This window comes from Apium graveolens, unplaced genomic scaffold, assembly GCF_009905375.1.
Source record: "Apium graveolens cultivar Ventura unplaced genomic scaffold, ASM990537v1 ctg3684, whole genome shotgun sequence".
NCBI lineage: Eukaryota > Viridiplantae > Streptophyta > Magnoliopsida > Apiales > Apiaceae > Apium > Apium graveolens.
The window spans coordinates 50,857-71,023 of NW_027418213.1; the positions used below are offsets into that span (position 1 = coordinate 50,857).

Consider the following 20,167-nt stretch of genomic DNA (forward strand, 5'->3'; position numbering starts at 1 on the left):
GCTCTAATTTCGCCTACCAGTGCCAGTTTGTACAAGACTCAAATCAATCAAGTCTTGTTACAGAAACTGTGCTGGCATGGCTGTCTTGACGAAACAAATTATACTGGAAATTTAAAAGCAAAAAAGCAAACTACTCAAGTTACGATGGCAAACTATTTATTTACCCTGAAACTTCCCTGTAGAACTTCATCATTGAGTTGAGATGTTTTCACCAGGGCCAGGTAAGAAATGAATAACCAAAACATAGAAAAAAAAACACATCAAGTTCTATCAGACTGATGTAAATCAACAGTTGGTCCAAAAGATAAATGTATCATATTGAGTACCAAAATACTTGAAATTCAATGGGTAAACTCCTCCAATGTATCATATTGAGTACCAAAATACTTGAAATCCATTGGGTAAACTCCTCCAATGTATCATATTGAGTACCAAAATACTTGAAATCCATTGGGTAAACTCCTCCAATGTATCATATTGAGTACCAAAATACTTGAAATCCATTGGGTAAACTCCTCCAATGTTAAATTTTAACTTTCTATTCTTCACAGTTTCTATGTTTGCTATATTATAGGTATGAAGTAAAAGGGATAAGTAAAACATGAATTTGATTTCCGATCCCTCTCAATCCATGCTTTTTTAATCTAGTTATTCTGCCTCTTAACAAAACGAGGTTTGAATCTCGTCTGAATAGCAGCCCTGCATAGAGGACAAATAGTTGCCCCTTCCTTCTCATGACGCTCATTGCACTCCTCGCAGAGAACCTGATGTGCACAGGGGAGAAAAATCACAGAAATGTCATCTGCCAAGCACATTGTGCATTCCCGATTCTTTTCCCTTACTGATTCAGAACGTGATATCTCCTGAAATACTGGTAGCCTCTTATACATATTAGGAAGTAGGTAGCCTGGCTTAGCTGGAAAGTTGCCGTCTGTGGGGTGGCTACCATGGCTCCCATTAATTCCTTCGCGTAGTGCTGCTACTCTTGAAGATTCACCCTCCATCCTCAATTTAAATATCTGCTCCTGGAGGTCCTTCATATTATCCTTCAACTTCTGTAATTCACAATCTGCCTTTTGCCTGATCTTACGTCTCTCCTCCTTGGCCAGAGCTTCTAGTCGTTCTCTTTCCTTCCTTATGGAGCTAGCCTGGGCAAGAATTTTTTCCTTCTCCCTTTCCTCCTTTTTCCACAAGGCCTGAAAAAGGTAATCATACTCGGTGATGAAGAACAAATTTGAGAACAATGGATTTAGGATTTAAATTGATAAAAAAAAATAGAACTGACGTGATCCAACCATAGAAGAATCACAATTCTAAGGGCTTCCTAACCATGGAAAGAAAAAAAATGATGGAACGCAACCCACATAAAAAGAGACTCGGTTATTACATAGGAAATGTAAAACCCTGGTAACATAGCATAATGGCTTATTATTTATCAATAATCTACAAAAATAAATTAATTACTAGCCCAACATAAAACATATAAATATATACACTAAATGTAGAAAAACTAGTTTAATAACATATACGAAAATCTACTTTGTGTTCACTTCTGTTCCCCATTACTTTCCCATCACTCAGTAAGATGCGCTAATCATAAAACCATAGTGTCACGGACTCACAAGAACAAAAACCTAGCATTAGAGATGAAAACAATATATGACAGATGATTAAATTTTGAAACAAAAACATGGAAAAGAAATTGGAACATAAAACTGAAGAAAAGTGCTCCCTTTGTGTAATTTTATCATGTCAGGTAGATGTGGTCAATTAGTTGGGAAGGAAGCCATATCACTTTCGTATCACATAAACCCACTTTTTTTTGTGTTGCCAATTTGGAATTCTCAGCAGGCTCACATTAAAATTGAAAACATTAAAAAGGTTAGAACCATACCTCATGTTGGTTGCAAAGCGCTTCAGCCTTCTTTACATCCTTGTGAAGTTTAGCTACCTTGTTCTTGTACGATTTCACGTTCTCCAAAAGTACATCCTTTTCAGAATCGCATAGTTGAACCTTTTTCAGTGTTTCCTGCTCCTTAAGCACAGTGTCCTGCAACTCTACAGATGACTTCAAACCTAGTAATTTGGCAGACTCCAGCTTCTGCTTCATGGCCAAATTTTTCTGCTCAAGTTTGCTAATACTAGAATTCGCCATTTCAGTCTGCCTCTTGGCATTGGTCAATGCACAATCCATCTCAGAAAGCCTCTTCATGGTGTTCTCCTCTAGCATTTGCTTATCTTTCAAAAGTTTTTCTTCTTCTACTTTCTCTTGCCTAAGTGCTTTCAGCTCTTCTTTGTCTTTTCCAAGCCTTTCAGCAGCCTGCCTTACCATCCTTGTTGCCCAATCTGACAAATGTTGGATCTCTTTTTCCCGAGCCTCTTTCTTAGCAACCAATGCTAGCAATAATTGCTCCCTATTATTTTGTGGCAGATACTTGTTCGTGGACTTATCATATGGTATTCCAGCATAATAATCTGGAGCCTTAGGAGCAGGAACAGTTTTGATCTGGGAACCTGCAGAAGGCTTCATTTCTGGAGTGATCAACTTTGAGTTTTTGTCATCTGCAGCAGAAACATCATTTACAGGTAATGTGGCAGGGGCACTAGTTGCAGTAGTTGGAACAGATGTAGCTTGCACCTTAGCTTGTGCTGCAGTACTTTCCTTATAGGACACATTCTTCATGTAACCAGCAGATTTCTTTTCCATAACAGAACAACTGATGCTAGTGAGTTTGGATTTGAAAGCCCCTCTATGCATTGACATACGACCCCTACATTTTTCCATATGTAATGTCCTCTGCCTAAGAAGTTCTCTCTTGGAATTTGCAGGACAACACTTTTTAGCAACTCCAGATGCATCCTCCATGTTACTTGGTTGAGAATTATTTGAAATAAACCCTCCAGGAAAAGGAATCCTAACACTGTGTGAATTAGAGGGTTCGCCTTCAGAAGGTATATTTGTCTGAGATGTTCGAGGATCTAATGGCTTTGACATAGCTGATTTACTGGTGTGTGAGGATATTGTTTGATTAGTTTTGACCTCTGATTTGATTTGGGGAACTACAGAGTTGACGGAGACTCCACCAGAAACGGTTTCACTGTGTAAAGTACTCAAATCATCTGTTTCCATCGCACATGCTTTGTTCACATCCAAGTCGCATATCAATAGGGACCACATCGCTTCTGAGACAGATAAAGATGGCTTAACTTCTCTCAGTGAATTCACCATCTCCACCATTGTATAGTCCACTAATTGTTGCATAGTTTGCACATTGTCAAATGCTTGATATTTTGACAAATATACATCTTGTTTTTTTTCTAAAAGAGGCAAAGTACCTTCCACGATATTTGACACCGGATCTTTATCACCGTGGAAAAAGCCTCTCCTCAGTACAGCCTGCTCAGCATCCTCTTCACTGTGTCCATATTCAGCAATCTTCTTAACAGCATTTTTAAAAGTTTTGTTCAGGGTAGCAGACAACAGTTCCTCGGGTTGATATTCAGAAGGATCATCCCAATCTTCCAGAAGGTAATCTTTCACTTCATCCTCAAGGGGAAGATCAGAGCTCCCACGAGCTGACTCCAAATTACTTTTTTCATTAGCAATCTTTTCATTCAACAGCTCCAAATTACTGAATTCATTAGCAAGCTTTTCATCTATCAGCTCGTAAGTCGGGATTTTTCCCAGAGACATAGGCATATCTTCAGCCAAGACATGTGAAGCACATTCAGATGAATGCTTCCTCTTATTCTTACTTCCAGCCTCTTTCACTGATTCAGACACGGAGCTTTGGTTGATATTATTCCCATCACTGGACCTAGCCATACCTTTCTGTCCTATATATACAAAGCGCTCGTAATTCCCCGGATCTTTAACTACAATGCCAATTTAGTATTAGAAAATTTTATTCCACCACATAAAAAATTTACAGGTAATACAGATATAAAAAAACTGAATGGGTAACGTAAAGTAACCAAAAGACAGTTACACAACGATTTAGTGCTTTACCACACTACTCCATACAAAGCAGGAAAACAAAAAAAAATGACTCCAACACAATTACAAACCCCAAAACAGAAGAAAAAAAACAAAAAAAAAGAGACAAGAATAGCCTCATTGAAGAAGAACATACCTTTACGGCTTGGCAAATCTAAACCCAACCACTGAAGCTTCTCCTGAGGCAAACCCAATAAATATTAATGAATTAATAAAACAAAAACCAACATCAGAAAGAACCCCAAACCTCAAATTTCATATACATTCGAAACACACAAGACATCGATTATTCATTCAATCTATAAACCTCCAATAAACCTCAACACAACCCCCCCCCCCACAATTACCATACAACATCCAGATCATATCTTACACACTTACTAAAAAAAATCTCAAATGCACAACTGAAAGAGAATGGGCACCCCAGAACCTCACAGTAAAATGATACAAACAAACATCAAAACCCCATTCCTTCATAACAAAAAACAAACAGAAACAACCAAGAAACAAAAGTTCCACAAGAATCATAAACTAATACTCGAGATAAAAACATAATCAATTAAACACATGAAAAAACCCCACAAAGGGCATACCAATCATACCAAAAGCTATGTTCTTGCTCATAAACATCAAGATTCCCACCTACATATCAATCCCTACACCCCCAAATTCACAAAATACATACAAAACACATACCAACTAAAATCCCCAAATCATATCTACTACAAACCTACAAGATTTCCTTAAAATGACCCACAAAACCAAAAGGGTATCTCACAAAACATCAAACAAGAACAACACAAACACAAAAACAAACCCCATTATATCAAAACATACAAAAATCAAGAAATGGAAGATTCTAGAAGAGACAAAGACTTACAGTGCTTATAAACAAGATGGGTGATTGAGTCTTACACAAATGGCATAAACAAGGCTTACAAGAGTTCCAAGACTGTGTGCTTGCTGCTCTTATGTGGAGCTATTGTGTTCAGAATGCTATATATACACACCATGTAACTATAGTTTGTGTACTAACCATGGTTCACCCGTCTTAAACCCCCAAAATCTCAATTCTTGTAGATTCTTTTAGGGATTTATTAATATCCTCACAACCACTTTTTAGTTTTTACTAATTTTAGTGCAAAAGTTTTTAAAGAATATATATGAATACAATGTGGTGTAGTCCTAGCAAGTAAATTTGAAATCCTTAAGAAAAGAAATTACCCATTAAGCTAAAAGCAAGTAAATATTATCATTTTCAGAAATTTATGAGAATCTTGCCGTGTATATAAAATTCGATATGATTAGATATTAATATTATCTCTATGAAAAAGTTTGAATTTATTTCATGTTTGACCTTCTCACCTAGGTGAATAAAATTATGGGCTCAAATTTGTCTCGTGTATTTTTCTAATTTTTATAGATTTATCTCGCACGCTATTTTTATTTTATTGTTGTATTAATATTTATTATTATTGTATTAATGTATTAATATTTATCATTTGTGTAAGTATATACTTTTATCGCACGTTATTTTCGTCGTGCACTAAGAAGTCTGGATTTTCACAAAAACAATCTTCTTTATCTTCATAGTTGAGAATATATACTATAATGTTTAATATAATTTATTTTGATTTACAAACACCCGATCAACATGTAAAACTGACTCTATTCAACATTTTTAGCCGATCTATCTCAACCGTTCGAAATTGAAATATTAATGAATTCATTTTAATCCGGATAAATTGGGTTGGGTCACGTTAAACAAATTTGTTATGTTTATTTGCTTAAACATAATGACGAAGCACTAGATAAATTCATTATGTTTAAAAATGAAGCTGAACACAAACTAGCAAAGTACTTAAACGTTTGAGGTCTGATAGAGGTGATGGGTATACGAGTACCTTGTTTAATGATTTTTGCGCAAGCAATGGAATAGTTCATGAGATTACTCCACCATACAGACCCGAGTCTAACGGGGTGACAGAACGAAAGAACAAAATTTTTAAAGACACGATTAACAGTATGTTAATTAATTATGGGTTTCCTAAGTACATGTGGGGAGAGGCTCTGAATACGGTCTGCCATATTCTGAATAGAGTTCCTCTGAAACATATGGACAAAACATCTTATGAATTATGGAGAAAGTGTAAGCCAAGTTTGAGTTATCTTCATATGTTCATATGTGGGGGAGCCTTGCTAAGGTGCTTGTCCCTGAACACAAGAGAAAGAAATTAGGTCCAAAAACTGTTGATTGTATCTTTATGGGCAATCTTGAAACCACTACAGCTATGAAATTTTTAGTATTAAAATCTGACATAGATGGTATTGTGGCGAATACGATAGTTGATTTCGTGATGCAACTTTCTTTGTGAAAGTGTTCCCTATGAAAACTGGTATACCTTTGGGTAATTTTAAGGATGTTCCCACTCACACATCAAGTTCTATTCCTGATCATGTGTAAAAGATGACAAATATGGGGGCAGATCCTAGTAGTAGCTCTACTCCTAACGAAGTAGAGGAACCTAGAGGGAGTGAGTGTGCAAAGGTAGTCAATGACTTTGGAAGTGATTGTATCACTTACAATGTCGAAGATGAGCCTTTAACTTTCCATCAAGCCATGGATTCTTCGAAGTCAAAGCATGGATTCTTCGGAGTCAAAGCATTGAAAATGCGCTTTGAAGAGTTAAATTGACTCGATTATTTTTAACGGGATGTGGAAGTTAGTTGATCTCCCTTCTGGGTGTTTTACTATTGGATGCAAATGGATCTTCAAGAGGAAGCTAAACTCTGATGGCTCAATAGATAAGTAGAAGGTTAGGCTAGTTGCTAAGGACTTTAGACAAAGGGAAGGCATTGATTATTTTGATACATACTCTCATGTTTTCCGAATGACAACAATCAGAATGCTTATAGCATTGGTTTTCGTACATGGTCTTATCATCCATCAGATGGATGTAAGGACAGTTTTTCTTCATGGTGACCTTGAAGAAGAGATTTATATGGATCAGCCTGAGGGATTTGTTGCTTTTGGCAACGAGAGGAAAGTATGTAGGTTAGTCAAGTCTATCTATGGCTTAAACAAGCTCCTAGAGATTGGTAAGAAGTTTGATGAAACTGTTTTAGACTTTTAGTTTTTAGTTAATGAAAGTGACAAATGTGTCTACTATAAGGTTAGAGGTAATAATTGTGTGATTACGTGCTTGTATATAGATGATATCTTGTTGTTTGGAACCAATATTGAGATTATTAACGAGACAAAGAGTTTCTTGAAAAGACACTTTAAAATGAAAAATATGGGTGAGGCTAGTGTGATTATTGGAATTAAGTTGACTCAATCAACTGAAGGAATAACCTTGTATCAATCTCGTTATATAGATAAATATATACTTGAGAAGTATGGTTATTCAAATTGTAGAATCGCAAGCACACCATATGATTCAGAAGTAGCTATTATCAAGAATGAATCAGGAGTTTCTGTGTCTCAGTTAATGTATTTTCATATTATTGGGAGTTTGCAGTATCTTGCTAATGGCACTAGACCGAATATTTTATACTCCATGTCTAAGTTAGCAAGATATACAAGTTGTCCAAACATGACTCATTGGAATGCTCTTGATAGAGTTCTTAGATATCTAAAAGGAAACATAAACCTTGGTTTGCACTACAAGAGATTTTCTGGTGTGCTAGAAGGTTATAGTGATGCAAGTTGGATAGCTAAGAAATCTGGTTCCAATTCAGTGACTAGGTACGTGTTCACCCTTGCGGGTGGAGCAATAACATGGAAGTCTGTTAGACATACTATAATAACTCGGTCTACTTTTCAGGCAGAGTTGTGTACATTAGAAGGTATTCTCAAGCGAACCGAGGCGTTGATCGCTGTTGACCTTGCCGTGACTGTGTATGAATAGGTTTGTAGCTGCTTTATCCCGAGAGGGACTTTGCGAACCCATCATAACGTAAGTGAGACAAATTTTTCGTCAAGAACAGTCTCGTCTTCTCGAAGGTTTAGGCGACTCAGTTTATTCATTTCTTATCGATTTATGTTTAAAGCGATAAAAGTAAGTTTTTTTCCAATTTTTATCTATTTCAGTCGCTGATTATTTCTCGTTATTTACCTTCATTGTTTGTTTCAGTTTTGGTTTTACCTATTCTCATGATTATATATAACTGCCCTTCACATATTTAGTGAATTTTTTCCCAACAGGGTAGGGGTAGAGCTGCATACATTCATTCTCCTAGGACTCCGCTCTATACGGATTATAGCGAGTATGCTTGATTCGTTTGATTTATTTTATATAACTAAATTATTAAAAATCTCTAAGCTATTAAAGTACCGGCGAACAATCAAATTATATAGAATGAGTATGCGCATATAAAAATTATAATAATTAATTTGCACCAAGTAATGTATCAAATATTAAATATTTTAAGAACAAATTGCCTTACCTTATCAGATATTAATATCAGCCCTTCAACTCGAACATTAGCGTCACTATTCGTCAACTTGTGTAACATGTCCAATGCTATCTTCTCATCCTGCGTAAATGTAAAAATAACAGAGCAAAACGTCAAAATAAAATGATTGTTAAGTTTTCTTAGATATAAATTACGTTTGCATCGATTATATTATATAAAACTTAGGAATAAATTACTTTCGCATATAAATCATGCTTCACTTAAGAAGAAATGATTCGACTATATACACTGGTGATGGGCTGACAGTGTACAAGATTAGTGTCTCATTTATTATGGACCAAGAGTATATAAGATTGGGGCCTCATTTGTTATGGGCTCAATTTAATACCCACGAGGCACGAGCCCATAACTATAATAAGGCTTGAGTTTTGAATCACGACTATCGCTAAAATAAATTAAAATCAAATGCACATGTTTTTGAAAATAAAAAAATATTAATTATATAAATTTCTATAATTCATAAATATCGATAAAAATATAAGGAAGTCTTTATTTGTTTTGAGGGAGATTCATTAAAATATTTTAAAAATGAAACAGAAAAAAAAATACTAATTTCACACTAAAACGTACTTATAACTTTCACAGAATATATAAACACTTTCTTAATAATGAAAATAAAAATGTATATAATACATGCTAGAATTACCTTGGTTAATTCCCTTGGCCCTGAAAATGTTGGTGAACATGTATCCTTCTCCATAGCTGGCAGGCTAACTAAAAACCTGTCAAAAAAAACAGATAAATAACAGTAACTAACTACATACATGATAATCATAATCCAAAATTATAATTATCCACTTATGAATTATAATGTTCATTAATTTTATGTTAACTTCTTAAAAAAACACATAATATGTCACACAATATCTTCTTCCTTGATATTTTATTATAAAATAAATACTAATCATAGACAACTGAATTATTATAAACATATAAATACAAATATTGAACTTTTTATGTAATACATAATTAATTTTTTAATAATATGGATGCAATTTTATATTGTGTACGTCCATATTGAATTTGGGTCGTTTCGGATCCTTAGTCCAGGCCCGTAAATATATGCATCTCCATTTTCATCCAAGTTGGGAATTCAAGAGACGTTAATCGTTAATATTAAATATTTTTACTAAAGTCTGTTTGTTCACTTCTGGAGTAAAGGAGAGTACAAAGAGAGAAACAGAGAGACTGAGAGAGAGAGAGAGGAGAGAGGAGAGAGACGTTGGAGATTCAGTAAGGATGGTAAAGGTAATATTTGAAAAAGATCCAATCTTTCGTCACCCTTTTACTTCACTATCATTTTGTGTGTATATCTTTGTATGTATATGTTCTCTATTTCGTTTTACCTAGCTACTTCATGCTCTGTTTCTTGATTTTTTTAGGGCTCTTTTTGATAATTTTTGTTGTTATTTCCTTGTGGGTATTTTCATATTGTCACTGCATGTGCTCATTTTATTGTCATTATTTTTATTTATTGTGTTTTTTGTTGTTATTTTTGTGGGTATGTTATATGACGTTTGTTTCTTTGTTGAAGCTGATTTTTAAGCTATGATATTTATTCCCACATTCATCGATTGGATTGTTAGGTTTTTAGAAGTGGGTTTGGGGCTATTACTTGATTTGAACTTGGCTTGGATTTGCTTGAAAATCGACACATTGGGTTGCTATAGGGACTCTAGGATGGCTTGAGTTAAAGGTGTAACTTCCCTTTAAGAGTATCCCTTTTATACGGGTGTTATGACTTATGCATTACAGTGTTATTCGACACGGGAGCCCTTTTAGTGGCTATTGTAAATTAGGGTAGAGAGAAGCCTAGGTTTAATGAGATTTGTAAAACCCCAGATTTGTAATTTGACACGGGAACCCTTGTAGTGGCTATTATAAATTAGAGGTTTAATGAGATTTAACATAAACGCAACAAACTCCAGGTCATGAGGTATTATCTTTCTTAGCCATAGTTTTACCATCATACTGACCTGCAACAACTTGCCACTATCTCATTATATGATTGTAATTTAGTCTGATGCAAGATTGTGTATCATGTATTGTGGTACCATCTTCTGTTAGCATAAAGGTTAACTCTAGGAGTTCAATTTAAATTTGGCTGAGGAATCATCTCATTATGGGTTCTTATTTGGTGGTTTAAGAAGCCTAATCTTAGTTGAGTTTATACGGATTTGGTTTTTTTTTGGGTTATTTACAAATTAAGGTTGGTGCATTCTGTTTTTGTACTGTGGAGCTGATACAGGGCAAGTTAAAATTGTTGCATTTCTTGTACCAATGGCCAGGTTTTTGGTTCAGGGAACCAGAATCCAGTCCGTACCCTTTGTTAAATTTTTAAGTTATTTTATAGTTTAATTATTTAATTTGTAACATCTAAACAAACTTAGGGAATTAATAAGACAAGCACTAAACACTAGAAACCAAAAGGAATGCGAACAACAAAGAAATAAATGTCTATAACTTGAACAACAATGGTTATTAACAACAAAAATAATTATTGAACCAACATATAGGTTACATGTAGTAATAAAAAGGCAACGACAATATAGAAAAGATGGTGAATGTTATAAAACAAATAGGGTAACACACCTCTTCCACAATCGCGTATCGTCCTTTTAAGCACTTCAATGCAAATTTCAATTTCAAATACGAATAGACTGCTAAGCTGTTGCTACTGTGCAAAAGTTAATGGTTATGAATATTAGAAGTATGCTTAAAACACACAGTTAATGTGCTGCATAAAAGAATAAATAATGGTGAAGCAATATAAATGGAGTAGCCAATCATGTAAAAGAATAGAGAATGTTGAAACAACATAAAATCCAGCCTGTCTCTGAGATCAAGATCATAATATTAGATTAAGTTATTAGTTCTGAGATAAGCTAGGCTGCTCACTCCATCTTCTACCTAGGCTACCAATTCAAAAGCTTTTAGGGGGTCCCCCAATCAATGATCTACTCTAAAATTGCAAGCTACAATAATGCAAGGCTAGAAAATTTTAAGTACCACGGGTATGATAGATCCTGCTTTCAAACACAAAGAGTAATTAAAAGTGGACGAAATCCAATTATAAATTGAGAAGCAGGCAGAATTAAACACGAAATTTAGGTCGATTTGATATCGTACCATAATGTAATATTTCCAAAAGATGATAGTTCAATTAATTGTGATAAAACATGTAATTACATCATTTCAGGCATTAATAACATAATTGGCGATGGTTAATTATACAAGTACTTGATTTAGCATACTATTCCTGCAAATAAATGAGAGACTCATATAGTATTTAAGAAGGGCGAGAAGATTTTGAACCTCATTCACGTTCATCGGCGAACAACACCGAAAGACGACATAAGCTTTCTTCTTCAATCGACGACGCGGCGGCGCTTTAGATTTAGGCTTATTAGGTAAAATTAGGGATTTGATACATATATACTAAACGAGTTGGGCTTTAAAATGGGTTTTAATTTTTAATGTTTGGGCTTTAAGATGAGTTGTAATCTTACTATTAATGGGCCTGTTTTTTGAGTGATAACACGTGATACTATATCAAAACAAATTACTCTGCAACTGAGCGTAACCCACTCTGGTTATCCTCGTCGTTCGGCAGTAGCTTAGACCATCATAATTATAGTTTAATATAATTGTGTTGTGATAATTAAATTGTCAAGCCTATCAATAACGAAAGCGGGGTTACGCTAAGTTGCCGAGTAATTTGTTTTGATATAGAATCACGTGTGATCACTCAAAAACTGGCCCATTAATATTAAGGTTATAACTCATCTTAAAGCCTAAAACATTAAATATTAGAACTCATTTTAAAGCCCATCTGGTTTGGTATATATCTACCTAATTCGTAATTTTACCTAATAACCCTACATCTAAAGCAAAGTCGTACTTAAGCATAAGCATAGTAATATAATTAAGTGTTGAATCTCCATTGAACAGGTTATTGAACAAGTTGTTAACGTATATATCATAATTATTAATATATATATAATAAAACTAATGATGACAAAGAAGATGAGGTTTGAGCACTCTAATTACCAAGACAATAATGAAACCATCAAGGACTTCGAGTTTTTCGATCAGAAACGCAGATGATGACTTACAACAAGACCAGACAAATGACACACGACTTGGTCGTTTGGAAAGAACGATGACCAACACTAGGGGTATAAACGAGCCAAACTGTTCGTGAGCTACTCAAGCTCGGATCGTAAAAAATTCGAATTCGGCTCGAAAATAATCGAGCCGAGCTCGAGCTCGAGCTTTTCGAATTTTTAACCGAGCCGAGCTCGAGCTTCAAATTATTTGGCTCGTAAGGTTCGTGAGCCTTATTGAACCTCTATTATTATTATTATTTTTTTTTATTATAAATATATTTTTATGTAAATATTTAATATTTATTTAATATTATTTATTTTTATTGAGTCGAACTTGAGCCGAACTCGAGTCGAACCGATCATATTTCGAATTTTTTATTAATATTTAGTGAATAATTCGAGTTTTCGAGCCGAACTCAAGCCTACCAAACCTTTTATGAGCCGACCTTCGAACTTGAAATTAAAGGCTCGATCGAGCTCGAGCCCGAGCCCGAACTATTTTAGTCGAGCTCGAGCCGAGTGTGGCAGTATTCGGCTCGGCTCGATTACACCCCTAACCAACACCAATGTTTCTTGACTGAAAATAGAATAAGACTTAAAACGACGACTTAGAAGAATTGTTAAATTACTAATTATTTTGCAAACTCTTAATACTTACTCCCCCGTCCCTCCCAAATGTTTACATTTGGACAGGGTCTTAGAGCATCTTCAACAGCTTCTTAGTTCATTCCCTAAATTTGATATAAAATATTGGATCTTAGTAACTTAAGACATCAATAGCTATTCTCAACTCCAAAAATATTCCCTATATTCATTCCTTATACAATATTTAATCATTAAAAAGTAACATTATTACATAAAGTAAAGAAAAAGAAAGTGTTTCTTTCAAATATATATTATAAAATAAAAGTTAGAAGAGGAGAGAGATTAGCTAAAGATAAGGAATGGGTAGAAGATCTTACTGGATCTTAGTGATTTAAGGAATCACTAGGATACTCTTGGAGTAGTTTTTTTCTCCATGTTTCTTATATTTGACTTTAAGACTCCAAATAGCTAAGCTGTTGGAGTTGCTCTTAAAACGACGACTTAGAAGACTTAGAAGAATTGTTAAATTACTTATTATTTTGCAAACTCTTAATACTCAGAAGAATTGTAAACATTTGGGATGAACACGGAGTTTAAGAAAAATGATAAAATAGTGGAGTAAAGTTAAAAAAGTGAGTAAAGTAGTGAGACCGATTAATATTATATGTATAAAGTGGGTATAGTGGAGAGAAGTAGTGGATGTCGTTATTTTAAAATTATAAAATTATAAAAACTTTAATATTTTTGGAAAATTTTGAAATGTAAACAATTGGAAGGGACATCCCAGAAAAGAAAGTGTAAACAAATGGGAGGGACAAAGGGAGTATTATTTGGAGTATTATTTTGAGTATCACGAGTTTGAGTAGGGATGTTAACATAGATGTTATTGTGAAAATATATACTCCCTCCGACCCCCTCATTTATTTATATTTCGGTACATTTCGGAGAGAGTATAGACACCCATTTTAAGATGCATATTAAGTAAAAGTCATATAACTTATTTGTACGATTTTATTTTTTTAAATAAAAATTGAATGTTTAAATTTTTATTCGGAAAAAGAAAATTTTAAAAGTTAAAGAACTATACTTTGTATCCGCATTATTATGCGTGCCGAACACTTTTTCCGAATTGTAAAGAAATAAGGGGGACGGAGGGAGTATATAGTTTTAGAATAAATATGGGGATCTACAATTTTTAGTGAAATAGGGAGAGTTCCCTAGGTATATAATTTTTCTTCGTTACTGTTACTGAATAGATGATGGCTATATAAACAATTGTCATATTGTAATAGAATCAAGGCGGATGCTTTGAAGATTGATTATATTAAAACCCTACATCCATATTTTATCACAGGGAATTGTTACTTGAAAACTCTAACGAGGAAGTGACTTAGTTGCCTCGTATACCGAAGGCAGAACATGGATTTTCATTTTTTTAGTTGGTCCGCCCAGTTTATTGTTTATTTTTCATTAGCTTTGTACCTTTTGCAACGTCTATAGTTGATTCCATTTTTATTTCCCGCGGATTAAATAAAACTCGTCTTTGTTTAGTTTTGGAATTTTATTCCTAATAATTGCTAAGTTGGATATATTATTTGCGTAGTTTTAGTAGACAAGTTGGTGGTTTATTGATACCGAGAGATCATTAAGAAGACTTTTATTTATCACAGCCAAGTTGTTTCACGTTGCTCAAGTACCTTTGAGACCACTTGTCAACACCAACGTAACAAATTGTTCATATACATATATATTTAGTAGATATTATATATAGTATAACGAAACAAGCTCAGTTCATAGTTATAGTATAACAAGTTCAAATTTAAAAAATTATATAATAAATCAGAGCTACTGCATAATAAACATCCAAATTAAGCTGATATTTATACTCCCTCTGTCCCATTAAATTTTATACGTTACTTTTCGGCACGCTTTTCAATGCTTATTTAAAACATAACTCCACAATATTTTTAATTTTTTTTTTCTGAATAAAAGTTTCATGTTTAAACTTTTATTCAAAAAAAATTTGAAAAAAACATTATCAAACCATACTTTATAAAAGTCTCGAAATACGTGCAAATAGTAAACATATAGAATCGAACGAGACGGAGGTAGTAATTTATTAAAACTGATAAAAAACTTGATTAAAAATAAGTAATAACAATTTTTTGATGACTTAATTATAATTTAACCCTTAAAGTATGACACGTACACAGAAAAAGGTCGTATATTTTAACCCTTTAAATACGAGATTTGTTCGCTTTAACCCTTTTGTAAAAATTACTTCCAATATTGCCCTCAACCTCAAGGTCGCAATCAAATTCTTCAAGGGAAACAATAACATTGTTCATCAATATTTTTCTTGTCATTTTTTATTTATTAAATAATATAAAATATATATATATAAATGTATTATATACTTATTAACTACATATTATTATATTTTATTTTACTTTTATTGAATCTTACTAGAATTATTAATTCTTACTTACAATAAAAACTTGCAAAATTATAACTATCAATATCTCAGGTAATATGCAATTATAATCGATATAAATTAAAACAAGTATATAAAAAATGATTAAAGGGTTAAAGCGTACAACATTCATAGTTTAGGGGTAAAAGTATACAACCTTTAAGGGTAATATTGGAAAAAAATATTCGCAAAACGGTTGAAGTATACAAAACTTATAGTTAAGGGGTCGAGATACACATTTTTTTGTTTAAGGGTTCATGTGTACATCAGTTGATACTTTAGGTTATACTTTAACGGCTAAATTATAGTTAAGCCTTTTTTGATTAAAAAAAATCATAATTTAAGTGTTTTTGTAAAAAAACAAATAGCGGAAGAGATCTGTTTGTGATTTGAAAGCACAAAAAAGCATATAAATAGTATGGGGGAATGAACGATTTAGAAATTTAGGTTGTGTCAGAAAAGAGCCGCCAGGGAGTGGCCAGCAGCTGGATGAGGACTGCCACAAAGAATCGGGTAAATTTATAAATGGATTCATATGATTATGGAGTGCGAGTCTCTGAATTCGGTTTTATTAGTGAATTGAGATGCAAGTTGTTTACAGCAAAGACTTTGATTAAATTTCCAAGACATGTAGATTTCGTTGATCTGTTCTTGGATGTCTGAATTGAAAATTGAAACAAATAGCCAAAACGAATATATAACTTCATTTATCATCTACTATATACGTCCATGCATTAGTGTGTTCTATTGGTGAAAGTATTGCACATTTATACCGAATTGTGTATAAACTGTCATATTTTCTTCCTTTTTTTTGCTCATCAATTTGTGCAAAATTTACCAACCTCCAGAATTATAGTTGAGAGGTTAAAAGGAAACATAACTAGATGCTGTTTAGAGTTCATTTATCAATGTTGTCTTGTATTATTTGCCATGTCTAGTATAATGTGAACTTATTATTTTGACATTATTAATAAAGTATTCAAGTGTCATCCGGTTTCTTATTTTTTTCCTTCTCTGTCTAGAATGGACGGTTGGGGGCATGTTGGTCTTATATGTATGCTGTACAGTGTGGAAAATGTTTTAAGTGGAGGAAAATTCAAACACAAGAAGAGTTTGAGGTGATTCGTGCTAATGTTACAAAAGATCCTTTTGTGTGCAACAAGAAGTTCAAGGTAAAATGTGATGATCCTGCTGAAATCGAATACGATTCATCGCGAACTTGGGTCCTGGATAAACCAGATGTTCCAAAGACCCCTCTAGGTTTTCACCGTGATGTTATTCTCAGGAAGGACTTCTCAAAAATGGATGTTCACTATACCTCTCCCGAGGGTAAGAGGCTAAGATCTTTGGTTGAAGTTGCTACATTCCTTGAAGAAAATCCCAAGTACAAAGATTCAATATCTGTAGAAGATTTCAGCTTCACAACTCCGAAGGTGGTGCCTGAAACCGTACCTAAGGATTTTGTAAGCAAATTAAGTGCCGAAAAGAAGATTGTCAAACACAGTGGGAAGATGTTCTTAAAATCACCATGAGCTAGATGATGTTTTAAATTGATTATTATATCTAGTGACTTCATTGTGGATTCTATTAGGGGCTTACGGGAGCAAGTTCGTTTAGACTAGTTTGTTGATGGGTGTATGTGTCAGTTACTTGGTGTGTCCAAGCAAACAATTTATAGCTAAGCAGACTTGGGCACTTTGTTAACTGCTCATAGTGTTTTATTATATTTTGCCCCTATCAGTTTTGCATGTGTGTTTTATTATTTTATTATATTTTTTATGTGTTATGAATTTACTTGCATAAAATGGCATGTGATTTTCCATAAAGTCTTTCTTGCATATAAATTCAGGTTATGCTATTGTATACCTGAAGGTCCAGAACTATGAATAACTCGTTTTGCAGCGACGTGGTACTCCAAAAGTAACCATAATGGAGTCTTGGCTAGCAGAAATTATTTTTCTTGTCCATCTGTCTCCCTTTTTTATTTCTTTGGCCTGTCCTCATCTGTTGTTTGTCTTCTCTTTAAGACATAATTTACCTTACCGTTTTCTAGTTATATAAACTCAAAGTAAAACTTCGGGAAGTATTGAAAGTATCTGAGGAGTACTGGACAAGCTTTGGGTTTGATTTTGAAGAGCAAGGGAAGGACTGAGTTTGCTTTTGGAGAGAAGGAAAAAAAGGAAGCAGAGGTTAGTATCTTTCTGTTTTCAAGTTTTCTAGGACAGAAAAGAATACATGAAGGAAAGAAAATGTGCATATCTGTCTGAGAAACATTAAAAACATTTGCAGGTTTACGAGTACATGTATTAACATTAATACAGTATATTTTTCTTATGATGGATGCATTTCTTTTTATCTTTTTCATTAAACTGTAGATGGAAGGAATTATTTTTGTTAAATTACAGTCATATTTATCCGCCTTAAAGTTATTCTCTCCGCTAGCTTGTAAATTTATACACTTGAAACTTTTGTCCCAGCAATATTGTACCAATTCCCCAGTTTGGAGAGTTGTGTGTCAAAGGATTTAGTTTTGTTTACTGCCATGAGCCATAATAGATTGATGGTGTTTACATGATTCATGTGAAGGGTTTATTGGCTATCCTGGTGTTTCTGAGATCATTCTAATGGACCTATGTTCAAATATCCCCCAGTTTTAGAAGAAAATGGGGGTAAATTTTGTGTACATCTTATCCTCTTAGGAGTAAAATGTGTTAATATATTAACTGCATCTTTGTAGAACGTCTACTGGTTTGTCAGATGTTTTTTTATTGTGTAGCTGGTCTATCTGAAAATTTTAGTTTTCTTTTAGAAACATAGGAGAAGTTTCTTTGATAGTTACAGTATTATACATTGTTTTGATTTTGTAAGATCTTAAATAATAAAATAGTTGGAAATGGTAGATTAAGTTAAAGTTTGCACCACCGTGATGTGAAGGCATGAATGATGAGATGAAACCAGAGACACTATTAACACAAACGCAAGCTCTAATATCATCCAAATGCTGATTTAGCACCAGAAAATTCACAAAACACATGAACAAAAAGTCTAATTTACCCTATGCCCGCCCCCCCATCACCTCTAATATTTCCTCCAGAATTTGTTTGCAAGGGACAAAAAGAAAAGATAAAGTAGTGTAAGAAAATAATAATACTCTGATCTTCTAGATATGGATAATAGTACCACTTTTCTTCTTCTTTCCTCTTGTTTTCCCTCCAAATTACATATATATAGGAAGCTGGTTTCTGAAGAAGTTTCCCTCATCAACCAGATCTCGGGTCATTGTTCTTAGCTAGACATCAATTAACCAAGACTAAATGTGTGTGCATGTATATATATAACTTTGTTAGTCTGTTTAGTTTCATGTTCACTTTTGAGATATATGTAGTATGTCTGGTGCATCTGAAGATTATTCAAAAAGATGATTGGATGAACGATAGAGATCGTAAGGAGCCCATAAATGATCAACAGTGCAAGGCTTTCTAGAATCCAACCTCAACCATGGCTTACCTTTTCCACTCCAATGCAACAAACTAATAGGCCCCGGATGTAAACCTCTACATTTCCCCTCCAAATTATCACCACCTAACCCATGTTGATTCCATCTATGATCTACCCCTTTTATGTTTCCTGCCAATAGCAACAAAAATGGTGGCATTGACCCCAAGTGGTATATCCTCTTCTGCTTCTGCACTATCATCCATTCCTCGACCTTCTGTGTGTACCCTCCTTGTCTCCATTTCTCCAGGTCTACCACCATCACCCCTGTGTTGAAGTAGCATGGTGTTCGCCCTTCAAATGTCTTGGCATATTCCGGATCAGACCAGAATGCAGACGTGAAATATTGTGTAAAATTTGCATGGCAATATTCAGGTGCTGCTAGTGCCTTGTCCTCCAAATCAACTTCCCATAGGTTTGTAATGTCATCTACCATTACAAGATCAGAGTCTAGGTAGATTACACGGTCTACTTGTGTGGGTAAGATATCAGCCAGGTAGATTCTGGCATAGTTTAGAGGCTGATCGAGGGCTTGGCGAATAGACTTGGAAATTTTATCGCTGACTCGATCAGAATCAAAGGGATAGACATTGAATTTGAGGTAAGGGAATGTGGAATTGATGCTGGAATATATATCGGAGTCATGTTGAGACCAGAGGAAGTGGAACACGACGTCTTCTGGGCAGGTGGAATGCTGGAGAATGGATAAAACAGCAGCCATGGTGCCTCTGAGGTAGTTTGCATCAAGGGTCATTGCCACATGGATTAAAGAGTTGGTGCATTCTTCCCCATTGATGAATTCCGGGGCTTCACGAAAGGTGGTGGCAGCGGCAGTTGTAATGAGGAAGACAGACAGGAGGCCTAGAGTTATTAAGTAGCTCTTCAAGGCCATCCTGTCTTTGTTATTGTTATTTTTAAAAATTCAATCCCAATAATCAATAGGTTTGGGGACAAATCTAAAGGGAAAAAGTTGAAGCAGCCATTGAGGGTGGCTGGCTGGATGAGGAAGGAAGGAAATGAAAGAAAGAG

At 34.3% G+C, this 20,167-nt stretch overlaps 3 protein-coding genes across 4 annotated transcripts; 1 reads left to right on the plus strand and 2 right to left on the minus strand.

The window, feature by feature from the left end:
* Positions 1-384: 384 nt before the first annotated feature.
* Positions 385-11,182, minus strand: LOC141701282 (putative E3 ubiquitin-protein ligase RF298). Of its 2 annotated transcripts, XM_074504965.1 has the most exons (6): positions 11,069-11,182; positions 9,123-9,198; positions 8,447-8,536; positions 4,134-4,176; positions 1,895-3,876; positions 385-1,196 (listed from the first exon to the last, which is right to left on the minus strand). In XM_074504965.1, the coding sequence occupies exons 2-6, from the start codon at positions 9,174-9,176 to the stop codon at positions 645-647; spliced, it is 2,721 nt and encodes a 906-aa protein (XP_074361066.1). In that variant the 5' UTR covers positions 9,177-9,198; positions 11,069-11,182; the 3' UTR covers positions 385-644. The 2 variants fall into 2 exon arrangements, with proteins under 2 accessions (XP_074361066.1, XP_074361067.1); XM_074504966.1 differs by lacking the exons at positions 8,447-8,536; positions 9,123-9,198; positions 11,069-11,182 and adding an exon at positions 4,878-5,098.
* LOC141701284 (methyl-CpG-binding domain-containing protein 4-like) lies at positions 9,566-17,437 on the plus strand. Its single transcript, XM_074504968.1, has 2 exons — positions 9,566-9,724; positions 16,666-17,437. Exons 1-2 carry the CDS (start codon positions 9,716-9,718, stop codon positions 17,173-17,175), a joined length of 519 nt encoding a protein of 172 aa, XP_074361069.1. The 5' UTR covers positions 9,566-9,715; the 3' UTR covers positions 17,176-17,437.
* A 1,323-nt stretch (positions 17,438-18,760) lies between these two features.
* Positions 18,761-20,167, minus strand: LOC141701283 (putative galacturonosyltransferase-like 4). Its single transcript, XM_074504967.1, has one exon. It carries the CDS (start codon positions 20,028-20,030, stop codon positions 19,050-19,052), a length of 981 nt encoding a protein of 326 aa, XP_074361068.1. The 5' UTR covers positions 20,031-20,167; the 3' UTR covers positions 18,761-19,049.